The following is a 16,563-nucleotide window of genomic DNA, read 5'->3' on the forward strand; positions in this document are numbered from 1 at the left end:
ATATTGCCTATGCCTATGAAGCCGGTCCGTCTCCGCTGATCCATTCAACCCAACGTTCACAGGGCTCTATTTTAATATCGGTCTCTGATTCAAGTGTCCACTAACAGTCCAGAACGCCACTCTCTAGGCGCCATCTCTGACTACGAACCCCGACCTTGACCCATGATGGATGGTCCATCACATATAGCACACGCAGTCAGTGGACACCCACACTGTCATAAACCCTGTGTCTGTGTCTTTCTCAAAATCATCTCAACCTGCACTTTTTCTGGTCAGAATTCCCTTCTTGGGCCTCCCTCTTCTTAGTCTTCTCTTTCCGCCTTTGTTTTGCTTTGTATTGTGCCTCTGGTCCTCGAGTCGTGGCCTGTTTGTGTCGCCTCAATCACATTGTCACACCTTCAGCTCCAAACATCAACCAACCTTGATATCACAACTCCACAAGCGACTGATCAGCTTTTACTCCATAACAAGAAAAGGGCTTAAGGTAAGAATTTCAATTCTCATTTTTGCAATTTCCTAAGCACTCCGTTCTTTCATGCCCTCCAATCGCCAATTGAGCGTCTGCTACAGACTTCTTCGGTATCCCCATCCCTCGTCATATCTCTTGTCTTAGTCGCATGTTGTCGCTCAGCATACAAGCGCATGCGAACGCACCTACACAAGTTTGATGGACCCTAGAATCATTTTTTCAAGGGATTACAAGCTACAGCTGCAAGTGAAGCGCCGGGTCACACCCCTTTCACATCCCATCCCTATCCGCATCCACTACCAAGCTCTTCCTGGCAGCTACACTTTTACCTTGACCACTTTGGACGCTCATCTCTATTTGGCGTCGTTCAAACCCATGCAATCACACTCAGTCTTAGCAAGGTAGGCGGCTGCGTTTTTGCCGTTGCCGATTTGCGCCTGTTGCATCGTATTCAACTGTTGCCCTGGTCGAGGTTACTCTTGACAAGCAAAACCATAGCTTTGCCCATCTCCACACACACGTCTTTTCTTTTTATGCCTTCTTACTTTGCTCTCTCTCGATATCTCAAGCTCACCACTAATTCGGATTCCCAAGAAATCACTGCATCTGCCTCTTATCATCACCGTCGCGGCCGAGACATACAGCCTCACAAGTCCCGCTCGTTGTCCAACCTCACTTCGCCGTCGCTACCCGCTTGACCGTATCGCATCGTATCGTACAGTGACGAAACACTTCAGCATAACACCATCCGAGACCTTTGGCTTACCAGAATATTGAGAGACTGTCATTGTCCGGGTGTGGACAGCAGGATATTCCAAGGCATGTTCGACAGGTCTTGAGTGTAACTTTCCGCCTGTTTCTGCGACCTCGAGAGCAGCTGTAGTCAAACCCCCGCTATCGGGGGCTCGTTCCTCGTCGACATCGATTCACACCAGAATAGTACGTGCCGTGTCGCACAAGACGAACACTCACCCAGAGGCGCCGTGGCTACTTCTAGTCATCCGACTGGCTAACACAAGCTCCTTTGTCGCAGGTCGAAATACAGAAAGGATATCAGGCCCATCATGTCCGTCCCTGTTGCCACGTCGTCACGGAATCGCACCGTATCATTAAGTTCTGGCGGAAGGTCTGCAGCAAGGAGCAAATCGTCTCAGGTTCCAGACAGCACTACCATGCCTCACGTCACAGATTTGAAATACTTTGACCCCTGTGCCGCCACGGCTTCTATGTTTCTTTATGCCCAGGGTTCATCTGTCGTCTGTTGTCACCATGATACCCTTACTATTGAACGAAGATTCTCACGACATGCCGATGATGTTCAATTATTGGCAGTCGACAACCAGAGCGAGAGTGGCGGTGGTCGCTTGGTTGTAAGCTATGATGCTGGTCAGACAGCAATTGTATGGGATTTAATGACAGGCGATGAAATCGCTCGATTTGCCTCGTACGAACATTTGACCGTCGCAGCATGGATGAAAAACGGCAACGTTGCCTTCGGTATGTGTCCCTAGAGGGAATCTTGTCACTCAATTACTCACGGTTTTAGGCAACACGAAAGGAAGTATCATCATGTTTGAACCTTCAACTTCCGAGCATGTCTCTTCAAGAACCATCGATCAGATTGCTGTGACTGCACTGGCACCTTCGTCTGATTGCCGAACATTCGCCATTGGGTAAGTTTACCGGTCGCATGATGCCCATTTGACCCTTACTGACAATAATGTAGCTATCAAAATGGCTCTCTATTTGTGGCTACGTTACAGCCTCGCTTTACTATCCTACATAATCTCACCACTTCCAGAGGACCATCGCCCATTGTTAATCTCGCATGGCACGCCTCTTCTTCGCGGCAAAAGTCTGACATGCTTGCGGTTCAAATGCGTGATGGCGACCTCCGTGTCTGGAGCGTGGCAAAGAAATATAGCGCCGATGATCCTGCTAAAGTGGTTCGAAACCTCAAGAAAGCAGAAATTTCTATGGATGGACCCAACTGGATGGGATGGTCCAAGAACGGTCGCATAATCCAGTATTCCGACTCGTAAGTCTTGCAAATTGCCACTATCATACACCCTAGGCTACGCGCGCGCTTAGCTGCATGACCCCTTTCCTTGACTAACATCTACACAGGCAAACACAGTCATGGGATGTTAGGACAAAGCACGTCACTCATGATCCCATCCCAACTCTCGACCTTGTTCGCGGTCTCGCCGTCTATGGTCCAGGAGCCACTCTTTTCACACTCGGCCCCAACAACACAGCACAGCAGTTTGATCTCAACTCCCCAGCTATTATGGTTGCCAACGTTCAGCACCCAGCCAATTTGTTGCCACCGTCGCCTCCAGTCTCTGAGGAGATCGGAGACAGATCAGCAAACTCGGCCACTACCATTGCCTCCGAATCCGAATCCAGCTCGATCCCTCTGGACATGAACATATCTGAAAGCGACGAAGATCACATGTCACCATTTGCCCGTCTGACAAGACGCCAGGTTTACGACTCTGGTAATGAGCCCTATGAATCAGCCAGCCCTGTCTCTAGCCGGAGTGGTCTTTCATCTTTGTCAAAGTCCTCAGCAGGTTCCTCTCAGACCCCTGGCCGTTACCCTCAATCGACAAGGTCAAGGGGTCTATCAGAAAACACTTACATCTCGGCCGGAACATCGATCCGGTCATCCACTATTGGCAACGGTAACGGCAATATCCAGGGCTACTCGAGGGACATGGATACGTACTCTATGGGATATTCTCTCGGCACCACTAGTGTTTCTTCCATGACTTCCAGCCGTTCACGCCACAGACCCTCTCGCCTACGCAATGAAGTTCCTCGTAGCCCCGACGACAACAAGGTCCATGATCTTTTCAAGTTTACACGAGCTCGTCTCAGTGATATCCCATACAAACACGCTATGGGATCCAACAACGCCCGCCTCACTAACGATGATCTGCGTCGTCAGATGCTCAACACCATCTTCGGATGGAACAGGGAGGTTGAGGATCTCATTCGGGATGAAATGAGCAGGCACCCCCAAGGGTCTCCCAGTCGCATCCTTCTAGCTAAGTGGCTTGGCGACATCGATTCCAACATTATGAATGCCAACTTTGAAAACATGACTTCGTCCGACTGGATGCTCCTAGCATTGAGCGGTATTGGTGGCCAAGCCTCGCAACAAAAGCTTGGCCAAGCGTACGTTCAACGGTTGCTCGAGGCCGGGGATGTACACGCTGCAGCCACGATTATGCTTGGTATGGGCGAACACAACGATGCTATTGAAGTCTATATCTCTCACAAGCGCTACATGGAGGCGCTGATTCTTACGTGCCTCGCTGCTCCTGGCGTCTGGGAACGTCAAGCTGCTATCATTCGGAAGTGGGGAGAATGGGCTGTTCAGCATGGCCAGCAACAACTGGCAATCCGATGCTTCGCTTGCACTGATCAAGAGTCTACGGAGCCTTGGGCATCTCCTTCAGCTGCCCAACTTAACTTCCAGTCGATGACGCCTAGTATTCCCGAGATATTGAGCCCACCTCTGTCTCCTCCTGGCGTTCAACGTGGCCCTCAGCGAAGCATTGCCAAGACTTCTGCACTCAAGCTCATCACCTCATTTGGTGATCAATCGCAGAAGTCAAAGTTTTTCGCTGGTGATGGAGGCCAAACCCCTATTGCCGCTGGTGTCACACCTATTGCTGACTCTGCTGGCTCGCCTGCTCTGTCCCATGCCTCGAACAACGATGCCACAACAGCGTTCCTCCGTCCGTCAAACAACAGCAGATTCAACACGCCAGTGTCCGCTAGAGCTCGAGGACGTTTGCCATCGATTGGCGAGATGCCATCGGACCTCAACCGTGACGCGATCAGAACGGCGGGGCTTTCCGCTGCACCTTCTGATTATGAGCCTCGATCCAACCATGGCCGAACACCGTCTGGCAACAATAACATGATGTTTGGAACAGCATTGCAGCGCGCTGCTACAGCAAGCCCAATGATGATGCGGGAGCATGCTCAACGGGTTGTTCAGCCAAGTGAAGGAGACGTCCCACCGCCACCTGACCATGCTGTGATGATGAAGATGCAGCAGGCGTCGCGAAACCACCGCAACGGCTCTCGTGATCGCATTCCGCTCGGTGTCAACCTACAGCTTCAGTCTGGAGTCTCGCATGAGGAAGTGACATCTCCCGAACATTCAGTCACCTCGTCGAACCGCTACCACTGGCCAACTCGTCGCCGAGGCCCTGCATCTGTTACCAGCTCCGTTACCTCTGCATCGAGTGCTGGTCGAAGCCTTCGTCATCAAGCAGTCCGAAACCGAGAAGACTACATTCATAGCCTTGACGCTGCCAACCACTTCTCCAAGAGACAGCGAAGCCGCCAACGAAGCCAGTCAAGGACCCGAGATACATCACGCAGCCGTCCTGGCAGTCGCGAACGAAGCGCTCGATCCAGAGAGCCCTCTGAAGAACGTGGCCGTGTAGCTGCACGAGGCTGGTCGAAGGCCAAACGATCACCAACGTCGCCTATTCCCATGTCTCCCGAGGATTTGTTGAACTTGAGCACTCCACGCCATGGCCAAGCCGGTGAACCAAGCACGGTTCGCAAGGTTAGTACGTCGACTATGAAGCCAGGAAGCCGAGGATCAAGCCGAGCAAGCCGCCGCAGAAGTCCTGATGGTCGAAGCCGCCCCGCAGCTTTGACCCTCCGTGGGCGCAGTCAAGGCCGAGAGGGTTCTACACAACGCTCTCCTTCCTCCCCTCTTCCTCTTGAGGTCACCGCAGCTCACTACCAAGGTTCCGAGGACGAAGAGGACTTCAGGGCCGCAATGGCTGCCCAGGAAGAATTTAGAAACAAGCACAGCCGCAGCGCCACTCGAGGCCTAAACTCCCCAGCGCTAAGCAAGCAGGATACTTCAGAGAGTCGACGCAGGGCCAACTCCGAGGTCGCGAACTTTGAAGGACCGGTGTCCGTTCATGGCCGAGCTGCTTCTACAGAGCATGCTGGTGATCTACGACAAATGAAGGATGAGCGCCAGCGAAAGAAGGAGCAAGCAGCCCGAGAACTTGAAGAGCGTCGCAAGTCTCTAGCCAAGCGTGCTCAAACACCGTCCATCCCTCATCCCAACGAGTTTTCTCCTGCCCTTGCTGTCACTGTTGAGACAGCAGAGCCCAAGCCGTTGCCTGACGATATTCCACCTCGGAGCGCCACTGAGCCACCGCAGAGGAGCATGTATGCCCGTCACGGTCCTGTGATCGGCCTTCCAGCAACCCCCAAGGCTATGAGGCTGATCATCGAGAGTAACCATGACCAGTCTGGAAGTACTCCTAGGCCCGAGATGCCCATGATCCCAGCCACATTTTCTCAGAGGCACTCACCAGAAACCTCTCCTCAGCAATCTCCAGAGAGACCGGAGCCTAATGCAGAACCTAGCCTTACCCTGCTACCATCGACTGTTTACCAGCCCCCATCTCGACCCCCGATTCCTCGTAGCATGTCAGCTCCCATTCCTGATGAGCCTGGTCAACGCCCGGCACGGTTTGGACGCAAGAGCAGCGTTGGACGTATTGAAGAGGTTGTTATCCCCGGGGAGCGACGACGTTCTCATGAGGATGACCCTCTTCCTCCTCCCCCTCCTCCCCCTCCTCCAGCACCTCCAGTGCTTAAGGAGCTTAGACATCTTGCTTCACCCCCTCCCCCTCCCCCTGCCCCTCTTCCACATGCCCAGCGATCTCAGCAGGGAGGTGCTATTGCATCAGGCATGATTGAGATTGTCATGGATGATGATTTGTCTTCTGGCAATGACCAAGCTTCAGAGGCTAGTCCTCCAGCCCCAGCTTCTCACAGAAGCCATGGTCGAGGCCGAAGCATCGGCGACAGCAGCATCTCGGGACGAATTCACAAGGCCACCGAGAGGCTCCGATCTGCTAGCCGCACTCGCAAGGAGTATGTGCGATCTCCCCCCTTTGAGGCTCCTTACGAGAGCATCCCGATGCCGCGACAGCTCAGATCTCCCCCACCAGTGTCATACAACCCTGATGTTCTGCGTTCGCCCATCGACTCAAGGAATAAGCACATGTCGACTGGCCTGAATCAGAACGAGATGATCTAGAAGGTCTCTCAGGATCGCAGTCAGAATTCCGTGCAATACTTTTCCCCATTCTATCGCTCTCTATAAGTTTCATATTGTTTCATTCTGTGCATGGCGATTGGCGTTTTCACCATCTTAAGGCGATACATGATCCCTTTTGCACACAAAAATTAACGCATTTTTCTTCTTTCTTCTTATTAATTCGACATCGCATCTCGAATCCGACGAGACATTATCAGCGAACATGCTGATGAAGCGTACGACTTTACATTTCTTGGGCCAGACCATCACGGTCCTTCCAGATCACGGCCACATATACTTACAGATTATGTTTGAAGACGGAAATGGCACTCGTGCCATGTTTTGTTTAAATTTACACTCATGTTGGGGATAGAGGTCTTGATCGGATACATGATTGAATCAAGACCTGGAGGAAAATGGAAGAGTAAAATTGGGGGATGACAAAGGGGAATAACGTAGCGACTGATTTCTACAATGTTGCCTCGCGGCACTTGTTTGAGTTTTGTGTGATATGACGATGGATGGAAAAAAGGTTCTGGGTATAAGTGAGGATTTGGACGAAGGACTTGTTGGAAATGCATTTTGATTCCCCCGGAGGGCTTATAGTATTTAACGAATTGAACGAACATATTGTCCTAATATCAAATCCGTCCAACGCAAAATGACTATAAAATTTGAATTGTCTGTTATGCATTAACATCGATTAGTACAGGCTAAAGAGGGAGAGAGCTGATGGTGATAGCTTCATGAGATAGCCACAATGAAATGTAGCAGAGGGTTCAACTGACTATAACTACAACTACAACACCTCTCAGTCATCAAAAAAATAGACTCGGAGGTTTCTTTCCAACTTGAATAATCATATTCATATTTTTAAATTCTTTTTAGCTGCTTATATCATGCGGTAAAAAAAAATGCAAAAAAAGACAGTTGGCTGTTCCATCTCATCCATTTGCCATCCCAAATCCCTCCGCACTAACGTGTTCCCACCCGCCACGCGACGGGGGAGAGATCTCTGCAGAGTGAAACCTCCCTCAAGGGTCATCTCCAGTGCTTAGGGCCGCAGAAGTTCCAGCATCGTGAGTTACCTGCACGAGTGGGCGGCCACCGCAGCGTTCGGGCGGGGCGCGGCGGAGGGCTGGAAGTGCGAGCACGACCAGAATTGGGATGGACGGTTGAGCGGGTTTGAACGCCTTCGCCGTTGGACCATTACAGTCGAAAATATGTGACATTTTTATAATCTATATACCCTTGCCCGCAGTGTGGCAATGTGGGGCTTCAGACTCCCTGCAACCACTAAATCTACCTGGAGCTTTAGTGGAAGCTGCAGGTGTCTTTAATCCAGCTTCAACCTTCCAACTCTTCGCCAATGTTTCCTTCATTACTGGTGTGGCAGATCATGTCGCAATAATATACGCTCCTTTTGTGCCTCTCTCAATAGTTTCTACACATACTACCACCCGACATACCCCATCATCACCGATCGACCGTTCAATCCGCCTGCTGGAATCCATCATGATCTACTATTAAACGACCAACTCTCCCAATCTACATAATCCAACCGCAACGATGCTCTCGATATCGCCCCGTCTTCACATCCGACATCCCTCTCCAACAACCGCCGAATTCACTGTAACGACCCTTCGGCCGCTCCCGCCAGCATTACATACCCTTGTTCTACTTTCTCGGGTAGTCCTCTCCATCTTCACCCTTCTTCTCCTCCACGCACGCCTAACCCTCCATCCACTACTCGCCTATGCTGCACCGTCTCTTCTGAAGATCATACCGCCCTCTTACCTCCGCGCGCCAACATCAATTGCCTCCGTCGCGCAGGATATACCACTTTCCATACTTGTTCCAGCCAGTATAGCTGTGCTATGGCTATCCAGTCGAAGGGGCTATGTGAGCGAGAGCATTCTGGTCATGAGAGGGTTGGGCGTGCAGACGAGTGAGAGTCCTGGGAGTTACTTGGCTGGCACGGCAACGAGGTTTATACCCACCGAGAAAATCCAGGACATTCTCCTTAACGAAGCGTTCCTTGGGTTCGAGGTTAGGTACTACCTAATTGTTATAGTCGAAGGCGAGGATGATGTGGTGGTTGTGTTCCCGGGCTTATTGCCGCGACGAAAGATCGTAGAAGGAGTATGGAGGGGCGTCAGGAGATGCTTGTATGAGCAGAGAGGCGAAGATAAAGTGCAGGCTTGAGAAATTATACCCATAGAGGAGCGTTTACGATTTTCAATTTGGACTTCTCATGTACCAAAGGTGATATCTAACTTTTATTCGTCCATGGCCTCATCTGCCTTTCGCTTTCCCATTCCCTTTTGTGTTCTCATATCTTCAGAGCTAGCATACCCCTTTCTGATGGCATATCGCTCGTTTTGTTCTTCAGGAGACTGCAGCTTATCTTTCTTCATCATTGGCACATAGCGACCGCCCATGCGCCCAACATTGCCGCCCTCGTAGACAACTACGCTGTTAGCCTGCTTCCCGGTAGGCTCAGGACGCGTGACCTGGCGTGAAGGATCCTTGCTGCGCTGTGTTGAGACCATTTGCAGGAGCTGGTTCGAGAGCAGCTCATCCAGCTTGCGCTCTCGCCAATACGCCCACATACCATCCATGACACCAAAGGGTCCAGACTTGCTCAGGGCAGGATCATCGGCCAGATACACCCAGTCGAGACCATCAGTCTTCTCAGCCGCTGGGTCAGCCGGGATGTTGTTCTCACCAGGAAAGATACAATCCCAAAGCACCAAGGGCACTTCATCGGCCATCACATAGTTGGGCTTGCATGGGCTGTTTGTTACGTCAAGCATCATTGTTACGACATCAGGCTTCTCAAGTCGCTGGCCGGCCAGGAAGAGAACGGCGACCATATGTCGAATCTGGTGCCACAAAAAGGCGGAACCCCGAACCTTGAAACAGTACACCTTGGGATACTTGACGCCATCAGTGGGCAACCCTTCGGCGGGAGCAAATTGCGGGCCAGAAAGATAGGGCAAAGCAGAGCTCACATCCCGAACCTCCTCGATGTCGGCCTCGTAGATGGTGCGCACAAAGTTTGTGATCTGCTTGCCAGGATCGATCTTGCAGAAGTTGCGGAAGTCGTGCTCGCCCTCATAGCGCTTGGCTGCCTCGCGCATCGCCTCAATATCAAGCCAGCCGTTCCTTGCTCCACCAGCACTTGGCTCAGGGGTGAAGGCCGGCTGTGTGAAGAAGTATCTGTATTGACGCTCACGGCAGGAGAAACGAGCAGAGAAATTTAGTGGTGGTGAGGGGCACCAGGCGAGAATGCGAATATCGGGAGGCAAAACACGGTTGAGCAGACGAGGGTATTGGAGCTCATCCTTGATAGGGTCAAAGGATGGTGTATCATCTTCCATCTCTTCTTCTGCGTTCTCTCCAGATTGTTCATCGACAACCATTGCTTCGCCAGCTCCACTCACGCGTCTTCGCTTTTTGGGTACGGGTCTGGCACTTCGCACTCGAAGGCCAATGACCTGGCCGAAAGCACTAACACCTTTATCCGTGCGACCACACTTTGAATACTCGCAGCACTCAAAGTCAACGACACGTTCGTCTTCTGGAAAGATGAGGCATGCTTTTGTAAGAGCATTCCATAACTCCTCTTCGATAGATGGAGCGTTGGCCATGGCTTGGAACTCAAAGCCACCATAGTTCTTGCCGAGATATGCAAGTTTCAATGCAATATATCGTGTCGAGTACTTGCTAGGGTCCATCTTTCTCTTCACCTTTGGTTTCGTTGACTTTTTGGGATCCCCTGCCTCTTCATTCTGAAACTGAACCGCATTTTCGGTCTTTTGCTCTTGAGCAGGTCGACTTCTGAGTTGTGCTTCAAGTTCCTTGACTTTTTGGATAAGACCGTTTTTGGTCCATGACTGATAATTAGACTCGCCAGACATGGTGCGGTACTTGGCAGTTTTTCGTTGCTGCTTCGTACGAAGTTCAGATGATTCACCACTTGGTGGAGAATCTGATGAGATTTTGCGAGAAAGAGGTTGAACTTGGACTTGGCTTATTGTGACACTGAGCGGCCTTTGACGCCCAAGACAACGGCCAAAGGGTCTCATGTGAAGTTGGTGGGTTCCAATTTTGGGCGATTATATGCAGGCCCATCAGACTTTACAAGTGGAAAAGGGCTTTGCAGTAGTTTACAGATGTGGCGCGGATCGAATATGTGGCTGTGCAAAGCTGTCAGCGCCACAGTTGGGGGTGACAGAGATAAGTTACGTACTACTCTCATCTCATCTCTATCTCTGTATCATAAAAGAAGCGCCATGCCCGCTCATATTTAATTAATCAATCGCCAGTACATAAATCCTGGCTTCGTACAATTCAAGGCCTTAAGAACCCCATCATCCATACCATGGACCCTGAAGTGATCAAGATCCTCCTTGTAGGAGACGATAAATGCGGCAAGACTACATTTCTTTCGTACGTAGAGTTTAACACTTCCATTAAATTCCTGAATATCTCACTAAATAATATTCGTTCAGCCGACTCAGTGCAGGCGAAAACATCAATCCGATTCCCATGCTTCGTGATATCGACCAGCCTTACATCTTCGGTATCAAAACAGGGACCAAGCAGTTCCAGTTCGAGTTCTTTGACACATCGTGCCCTGATAACTGGAGAACTTTGGACCCTGATGCTATCATCATTTGCTATGATATCAGCCAGCGGTTGAGTCTGATCAATATGCAAAGATATGTGAGTGCTCCAATAGTCATATCTTGGACCAAGGACGAAACAACTGAGACTCAGTAGTGGATCGACGAAGTTAAAAGGTCATTCCAGAGGTTCGACACCCTACCTCTGATCATTCTGGGCCTGAAGCGCGATCTGAGATCAGAGGATGACCCAAACGGTATCATCTATCCACAAGAAGCATATACCGTGGCGCAAGCCCTCAGGGCGGACAGATATGTAGAATGTTCGGCAGTAACGGGCGAGTTGTTGAAGCTGGCGTTTGAGGATCTGTGCAAGACAGCGGTGACTCCAACAACAGGCGCAAACAGCCAAAGCGCAAGCACATGCGCTATATTGTGAGTTTTCCCGGAGGTTAATGCATGGGGCGAGGTGGCAGGTTGTGCGGGTATGTAATTTGGCGTTATATTGGTGATAGGATAATTCAAGCAGCGGCGTCGTTCATCGAGACGTCAGCAGCACCTTCCTCGCCACCTTCTTCTTCAGAGGCAGGGAACTGACCCAGGACTTCGGTGATGATGCTGACCATGGCTTCCTGCTGCTCTTCGTCGAAACGCTCAGACATCTCCTCAACAACAGTATTGAGAGCAGCGACTGAGGCGGGGCGCAGGTTGATGATCATGACAACTTCGCCCTTGGCGAGGTTGTAGGGCCGCAGGCGCTCAAGAAGTTTAGAGATGCAGCCCTCGGTGTATGACACCGGTTCTTGGCTCAAAGGGCCAGGGTTTGTGCGAAGATACTGGAGAAGCTGCGAAGTATGTTAGTCGTGTTTTTATAGATATTGAGCGCCGCCAACCGATTGAAATATCTTACCTCGCGAACAACCGTCTCAAGATTCGGGGGTCCTCTGCGTTTGGCAGTCTTGTATCGTTCACGTTGTTCTGTGACGTGTTGATAGACCTCATAGTTTGTGAGGACAGCGGATTGAGCTTCAAGGATCTTCATTGTTGCGGTCGAATTGGTTGAACTTCTTGGAAGCTTTGTAAGATGTAACGTGAGATATTGAAGGAAAGGTCTGTTGGTGGAAGATGAGGCTCTGGGATATGAAAAAACAGAGAAGAGAAATGCGACCAATCAAAAGCTTGGACGGCCGGGGACTGTTTGCAGTGGTGGATTAGTGCTAAGAGCGCTGTAGCTTGTGGGTAGCAAAGCTGGAAGCCCAGCACAACCTCCTAGCTCAAGTCCAAAAATAAACAGCATAAGAGCCAGCTCTACACGGCAGCATAAGCCGGCCTACGAATTTCATCTCGTTCTTGCGGCTAGACTTCGTTATGCCATGAGGCATTGACCTTGGGGTTTCTTTATGTTTGTCCGTCTAATGGCTGATCTCATTGTTACCTTGTGCGGATTTAGTTTGCTCCTATTAGCAGTAGGGTAGGTAAGCTGGCTACTAAATTTGCGGTTTATTTGCATGTGACTCTGGCTGGTTAAAAGCTGGGGAATCTGATGGATGTCAACAATGTACGTCAGAGCGCATCACTTTTCAAACTTCATTTTCCCATCCAATCGATTTGATCATGTATTGCATTAGCTACACTTGACTTTATTATTGGTGTTTTTGAGTTCTTAGCATGTGCCTTTAGATAGATGTTTCTAGGCTGCCAGGCCAGTATCGACCTTTCCAGCTTTCATACATCCCGGCCATAGAATGTACAATGGCATTATCCAAACAAAATAATGTTTTTAGCTTGACAAACATTGATTCCACCTTGGCCCCATTGCGTGATATTGTACGGAAGAGGGTGGTCGCGTGCATCTCTACTGTAAAGGTATGGCGGGTGGATACAAGTCACTAGAACAAAGAATGAGCAGCCTCCAGCTCGGCGACCATGGATGTATCTAAGAATCCGTATTCAAGTGTTTGGATAACAAGAGTTATACCACTGCATTCAACTCTGTCAAGTCGCACAGAGCACTATGTATGTAATACAGATCAACTGACCGGACTGCCCTGCCAGGCTGCAGGTTCAGTGTCGCACAGTCATAGTCATTGGTAAGCGGAGGTACTGATGGAGTTGAATTGTTTGCTTGTGGTAACCAACAGGGATTTCTGTTCCATACATACGGAGAACGGTGCAAGATGGCGGTCTGAGTCTGCCTGTCCATACTGCAATGATTATCCCTGCTCAGCATCTTGTTCTAGCTGGACTTTATGTAAGAGACATTTATGAGGATTCTCGTCAAGTATTGCGGGATGGGGTCCAACGGATACCTAGGTCTGACGACTCATTTGGCGGGGGTGGGTACCAGCCTCCACAAGTACAAGTCCTCATACTGAACGGAGACTAGGTATACTCAACTCTTCAAAGGGAAGCTTCAAGTCATAGCAGATGGTAAATGTATGAAACCGAAATTGTGTTCGAATACAAAACTGTATCGAATAGTGTTCGAACATCACAGGATAATAAAAATCATGTTGTGGAAAGATCAGAGTTTCCGGGTTGTGTGCCTTCCCATCTTGAGTAAGTTTGCCATGTCTGAAAGTGCATCGCCGATGTGCAGCCATTTCATCATATTTTGCACCTTGCACCTCACATTTTGCATCTTGCATCTTGCATCTTGCATCAGCAAAATTGACTGAGAATTTAATTTTCAAGCTGTCAATTTATTGTGCCTTGAATTCTCTTTTAAATCTCAGTCAGCTGCCTCACACACGACATCTCATCTCATACCGCATCTACCTCCCAGTCATCTCCACTCCTCCACTACTTTTACGTTGACGAGCCACTCGATCCGAGCTTGACTTTTATCTTATCCATTTAATCATTATTGCTCCCTTCTTCTCCTTCATCATCATCTTCGACCTAATCAAATCATCTTTTCGTCTCTACGGACTGCAGTCAAGGCCAGTTCCATTTCTCACCTGAAACTCTGCGCCGCCTCCGACACCGGCATTGCAGGCTATCTATTCATCTATTTATGTACTTGGGAAATCCCTGCCATTTCATTCGGCATTGAGACCTGCTATTTGCACCCATCCTAGTGCAGCACAGTGACGTCGGTCTGGCCCTGCTCCGACTCTTCTGTGCGTCAACTTCCGGCCCTCAGCCCCTGCAACAAACACCATAGGCTAATACAGAGCCAGCTTTCACGACATTGCATTACACTGCTTTATTGACGAACCCTTCCAACGACAACACTTCCTGAGACAGCCATTTCCAATCATACCTCCGCCAACCACAAACAACCCCACTACGCACGCACGCTTGCCGATGCTGCGCTTCAACAACCCGGGGCCGCCATTTATTAGGAAGCCGTTTTAGAGACGGAAAAAAAATAACACAATTCGATTTCTCTACTAGGTTGAGCTTGGAAAATTTCAACGCAAAAACTTTACGACTTTAACTTTGAACTACCTATCTTCATCTAACTCATCTCGTCTCGTCTCGTTTCATTCCTTTCATCTATCTCCGCTCTCATCAACTTCAGTCGAAGCTCCATCCCACCGCTAGAAAGTTCTTGACTCGTTCGCTTTCTTCCCCTCATAAGAAAAAAAAAAAAACTACGTACTCACCCCTCCGATTCGGGGCCCCTCCACACACCCCGTTTTCCGCTTCCGTCCCTCGCCGCAGTCAAAACTTTTTGCTCGTCTAGCCGACGACAACTTTACTTCAACTTCAAACCCACACAACTTCACCTTCACCATGGTGCGCAATATCGTTGTTTTGGGAGGTAACTCCCACCCGCAACTCACAGAGAATGTCTGCCACATTCTTGGTGTCCCGGCCAGCAATCGCATTTTGGGAAAATTCTCTGGCGGCGAGAGCCGTTGCGAAATCAAAGACTCGGTCCGTGGTAAAGACGTCTACATCATACAATCCGGCTCTGGCAACGTCAACGACAACCTCATTGATCTATGTATCATGATTTCGGCTTGCAAAACTGGCTCTGCGAAGCGAGTGACTGCCGTTGTACCTCTCTTTCCCTACTCCCGACAGCCTGACTGGCCCTACAACAAAGCCGGCGCTCCTTTGTCGCAAATTTCTGGCGCTTCCAAGGACTACACATTTGAAAGTGTCCCCCCTACACCCCGCCCTGGCGGTCCCAAGTCGGCTGGTCTTCCCAATGGCGTCAACAACTTGACCGAGAAGCTCTCGAAAACAGCTGAGGCTGCCAACGGCGTAAATGGCACCAATGGTCACCCTACACCTCGTCGTTCAGACACCATCTCAAGCACTACCTCCGAAAACCGCGGTCACCACCCCGAGAACTCGACTTCCTCGCAGAGGAATGCTTACACTACACACGACTACGAGAACCAGTCCAACATCTCCGTATTCCAGCCCAAACCCGGCTACAAGCAGTGGATTGCCCAGGCTGGTACCCTTGTTGCTGACTTGCTCACCTGCGCTGGCGCCGACCACATTATCACCATGGACCTCCACGATCCTCAATACCAGGGCTTCTTTGACATTCCCGTCGACAACCTCTACGGGAAAGCTCTGCTTCAGAACTACATCCAAACTAACATCCAAGGTCACCAAAACGCTGTCATTGTCTCTCCCGACGCCGGAGGTGCGAAACGTGCCACTCTGATCGCCGACAGCCTTAAGACAGACTTTGCTTTGATTCACAAGGTAATTCCACCAACCTCTGATCTTCCCCATGATGATCAAAGCTCATTTAATGCTTCAAAGGAGCGACGACCCATCCGATTCACCGAGCATCGAAACGCGAGTATGATGTTGGTTGGTGACGTTTCGAACCGCATCTGCATCCTGGTCGACGACATTATCGACACCGGTAACACCATCACACGAGCGGCGAAACTTTTGAAGAAGGAGGGCGCTACTAAGGTTTACGCCCTCGTCACACACGGTGTCTTCAGCGGCGACTCCATTGCTCGAATCAATGCTTCCTCTATTGACAAAATGCTGGTTACCAACTCCGTTCCCCAAGAAGAGCATCGTCGACTATGCCCCAAGCTCGAGGTGCTTGATATCTCGCCCGTATTTGCCGAGGCCATTCGCCGCGTTCACCATGGAGAGTCCATCAGCGTGTTGTTCCAGCACAACTAAAGTGTCGGTATCGCACTTACGGTTTGTCTACAGAAGCCCCGCCTCGATTACTTAGGGGCGCGAAGAGTGTTTGAAAGATCTGACCGCGGACCAGGCAAATACCGCTTTTTGCCATTGATGTCGCAGGATCTTATCCCTCCTTGCAACACATTTAAATGACCTGGGATGTTCTTGTTTGGAGTTTATTGGGGCACATCCATACTATATTGCATACGTCATTCGCCAGATATGGCTTACTGGCATTTTCTCTC

The 16,563-nt window shown here is 50.1% G+C and overlaps 6 protein-coding genes across 6 annotated transcripts; 4 read left to right on the forward strand and 2 right to left on the reverse strand.

The window, feature by feature from the left end:
• Nucleotides 1–1,533: 1,533 nt before the first annotated feature.
• FSST1_012218 (WD40 repeat domain-containing protein) lies at nucleotides 1,534–6,566 on the forward strand (the record flags this gene model as incomplete). The annotated part of the gene is made up of 4 exons (XM_083235421.1): nucleotides 1,534–1,966; nucleotides 2,016–2,142; nucleotides 2,196–2,507; nucleotides 2,597–6,566. 4 exons carry the CDS (start codon nucleotides 1,534–1,536, stop codon nucleotides 6,564–6,566), a joined length of 4,842 nt encoding a protein of 1,613 aa, XP_083081914.1.
• Nucleotides 6,567–8,135: 1,569 nt separating this feature from the next.
• On the forward strand, nucleotides 8,136–8,771 carry FSST1_012219 (GPI-GlcNAc transferase complex, PIG-H component-domain-containing protein; the record flags this gene model as incomplete). Its single annotated transcript, XM_083235422.1, has 1 exon — nucleotides 8,136–8,771. The coding sequence occupies one exon, from the start codon at nucleotides 8,136–8,138 to the stop codon at nucleotides 8,769–8,771; it is 636 nt and encodes a 211-aa protein (XP_083081915.1).
• Nucleotides 8,772–8,845: 74 nt separating this feature from the next.
• Nucleotides 8,846–10,489, reverse strand: FSST1_012220 (pseudouridine synthase DEG1; the record flags this gene model as incomplete). Its single annotated transcript, XM_083235423.1, has 1 exon — nucleotides 8,846–10,489. One exon carries the CDS (start codon nucleotides 10,487–10,489, stop codon nucleotides 8,846–8,848), a length of 1,644 nt encoding a protein of 547 aa, XP_083081916.1.
• Nucleotides 10,490–10,953: 464 nt separating this feature from the next.
• On the forward strand, nucleotides 10,954–11,636 carry FSST1_012221 (P-loop containing nucleoside triphosphate hydrolase protein; the record flags this gene model as incomplete). The annotated part of the gene is made up of 3 exons (XM_083235424.1): nucleotides 10,954–11,021; nucleotides 11,084–11,297; nucleotides 11,355–11,636. The coding sequence occupies 3 exons, from the start codon at nucleotides 10,954–10,956 to the stop codon at nucleotides 11,634–11,636; spliced, it is 564 nt and encodes a 187-aa protein (XP_083081917.1).
• Nucleotides 11,637–11,718: 82 nt separating this feature from the next.
• On the reverse strand, nucleotides 11,719–12,239 carry FSST1_012222 (DNA-directed RNA polymerase III subunit RPC17; the record flags this gene model as incomplete). Its single annotated transcript, XM_083235425.1, has 2 exons — nucleotides 11,719–12,042; nucleotides 12,108–12,239. 2 exons carry the CDS (start codon nucleotides 12,237–12,239, stop codon nucleotides 11,719–11,721), a joined length of 456 nt encoding a protein of 151 aa, XP_083081918.1.
• A 2,699-nt stretch (nucleotides 12,240–14,938) lies between these two features.
• FSST1_012223 (ribose phosphate diphosphokinase subunit PRS5) lies at nucleotides 14,939–16,312 on the forward strand (the record flags this gene model as incomplete). Its single annotated transcript, XM_083235426.1, has 1 exon — nucleotides 14,939–16,312. One exon carries the CDS (start codon nucleotides 14,939–14,941, stop codon nucleotides 16,310–16,312), a length of 1,374 nt encoding a protein of 457 aa, XP_083081919.1.
• Nucleotides 16,313–16,563: the final 251 nt, after the last annotated feature.

This window comes from Fusarium sambucinum, chromosome III (genome assembly GCF_050947815.1).
Source record: "Fusarium sambucinum isolate potato_lamoka chromosome III, whole genome shotgun sequence".
Classification (NCBI taxonomy): Eukaryota; Fungi; Ascomycota; class Sordariomycetes; order Hypocreales; family Nectriaceae; genus Fusarium; species Fusarium sambucinum.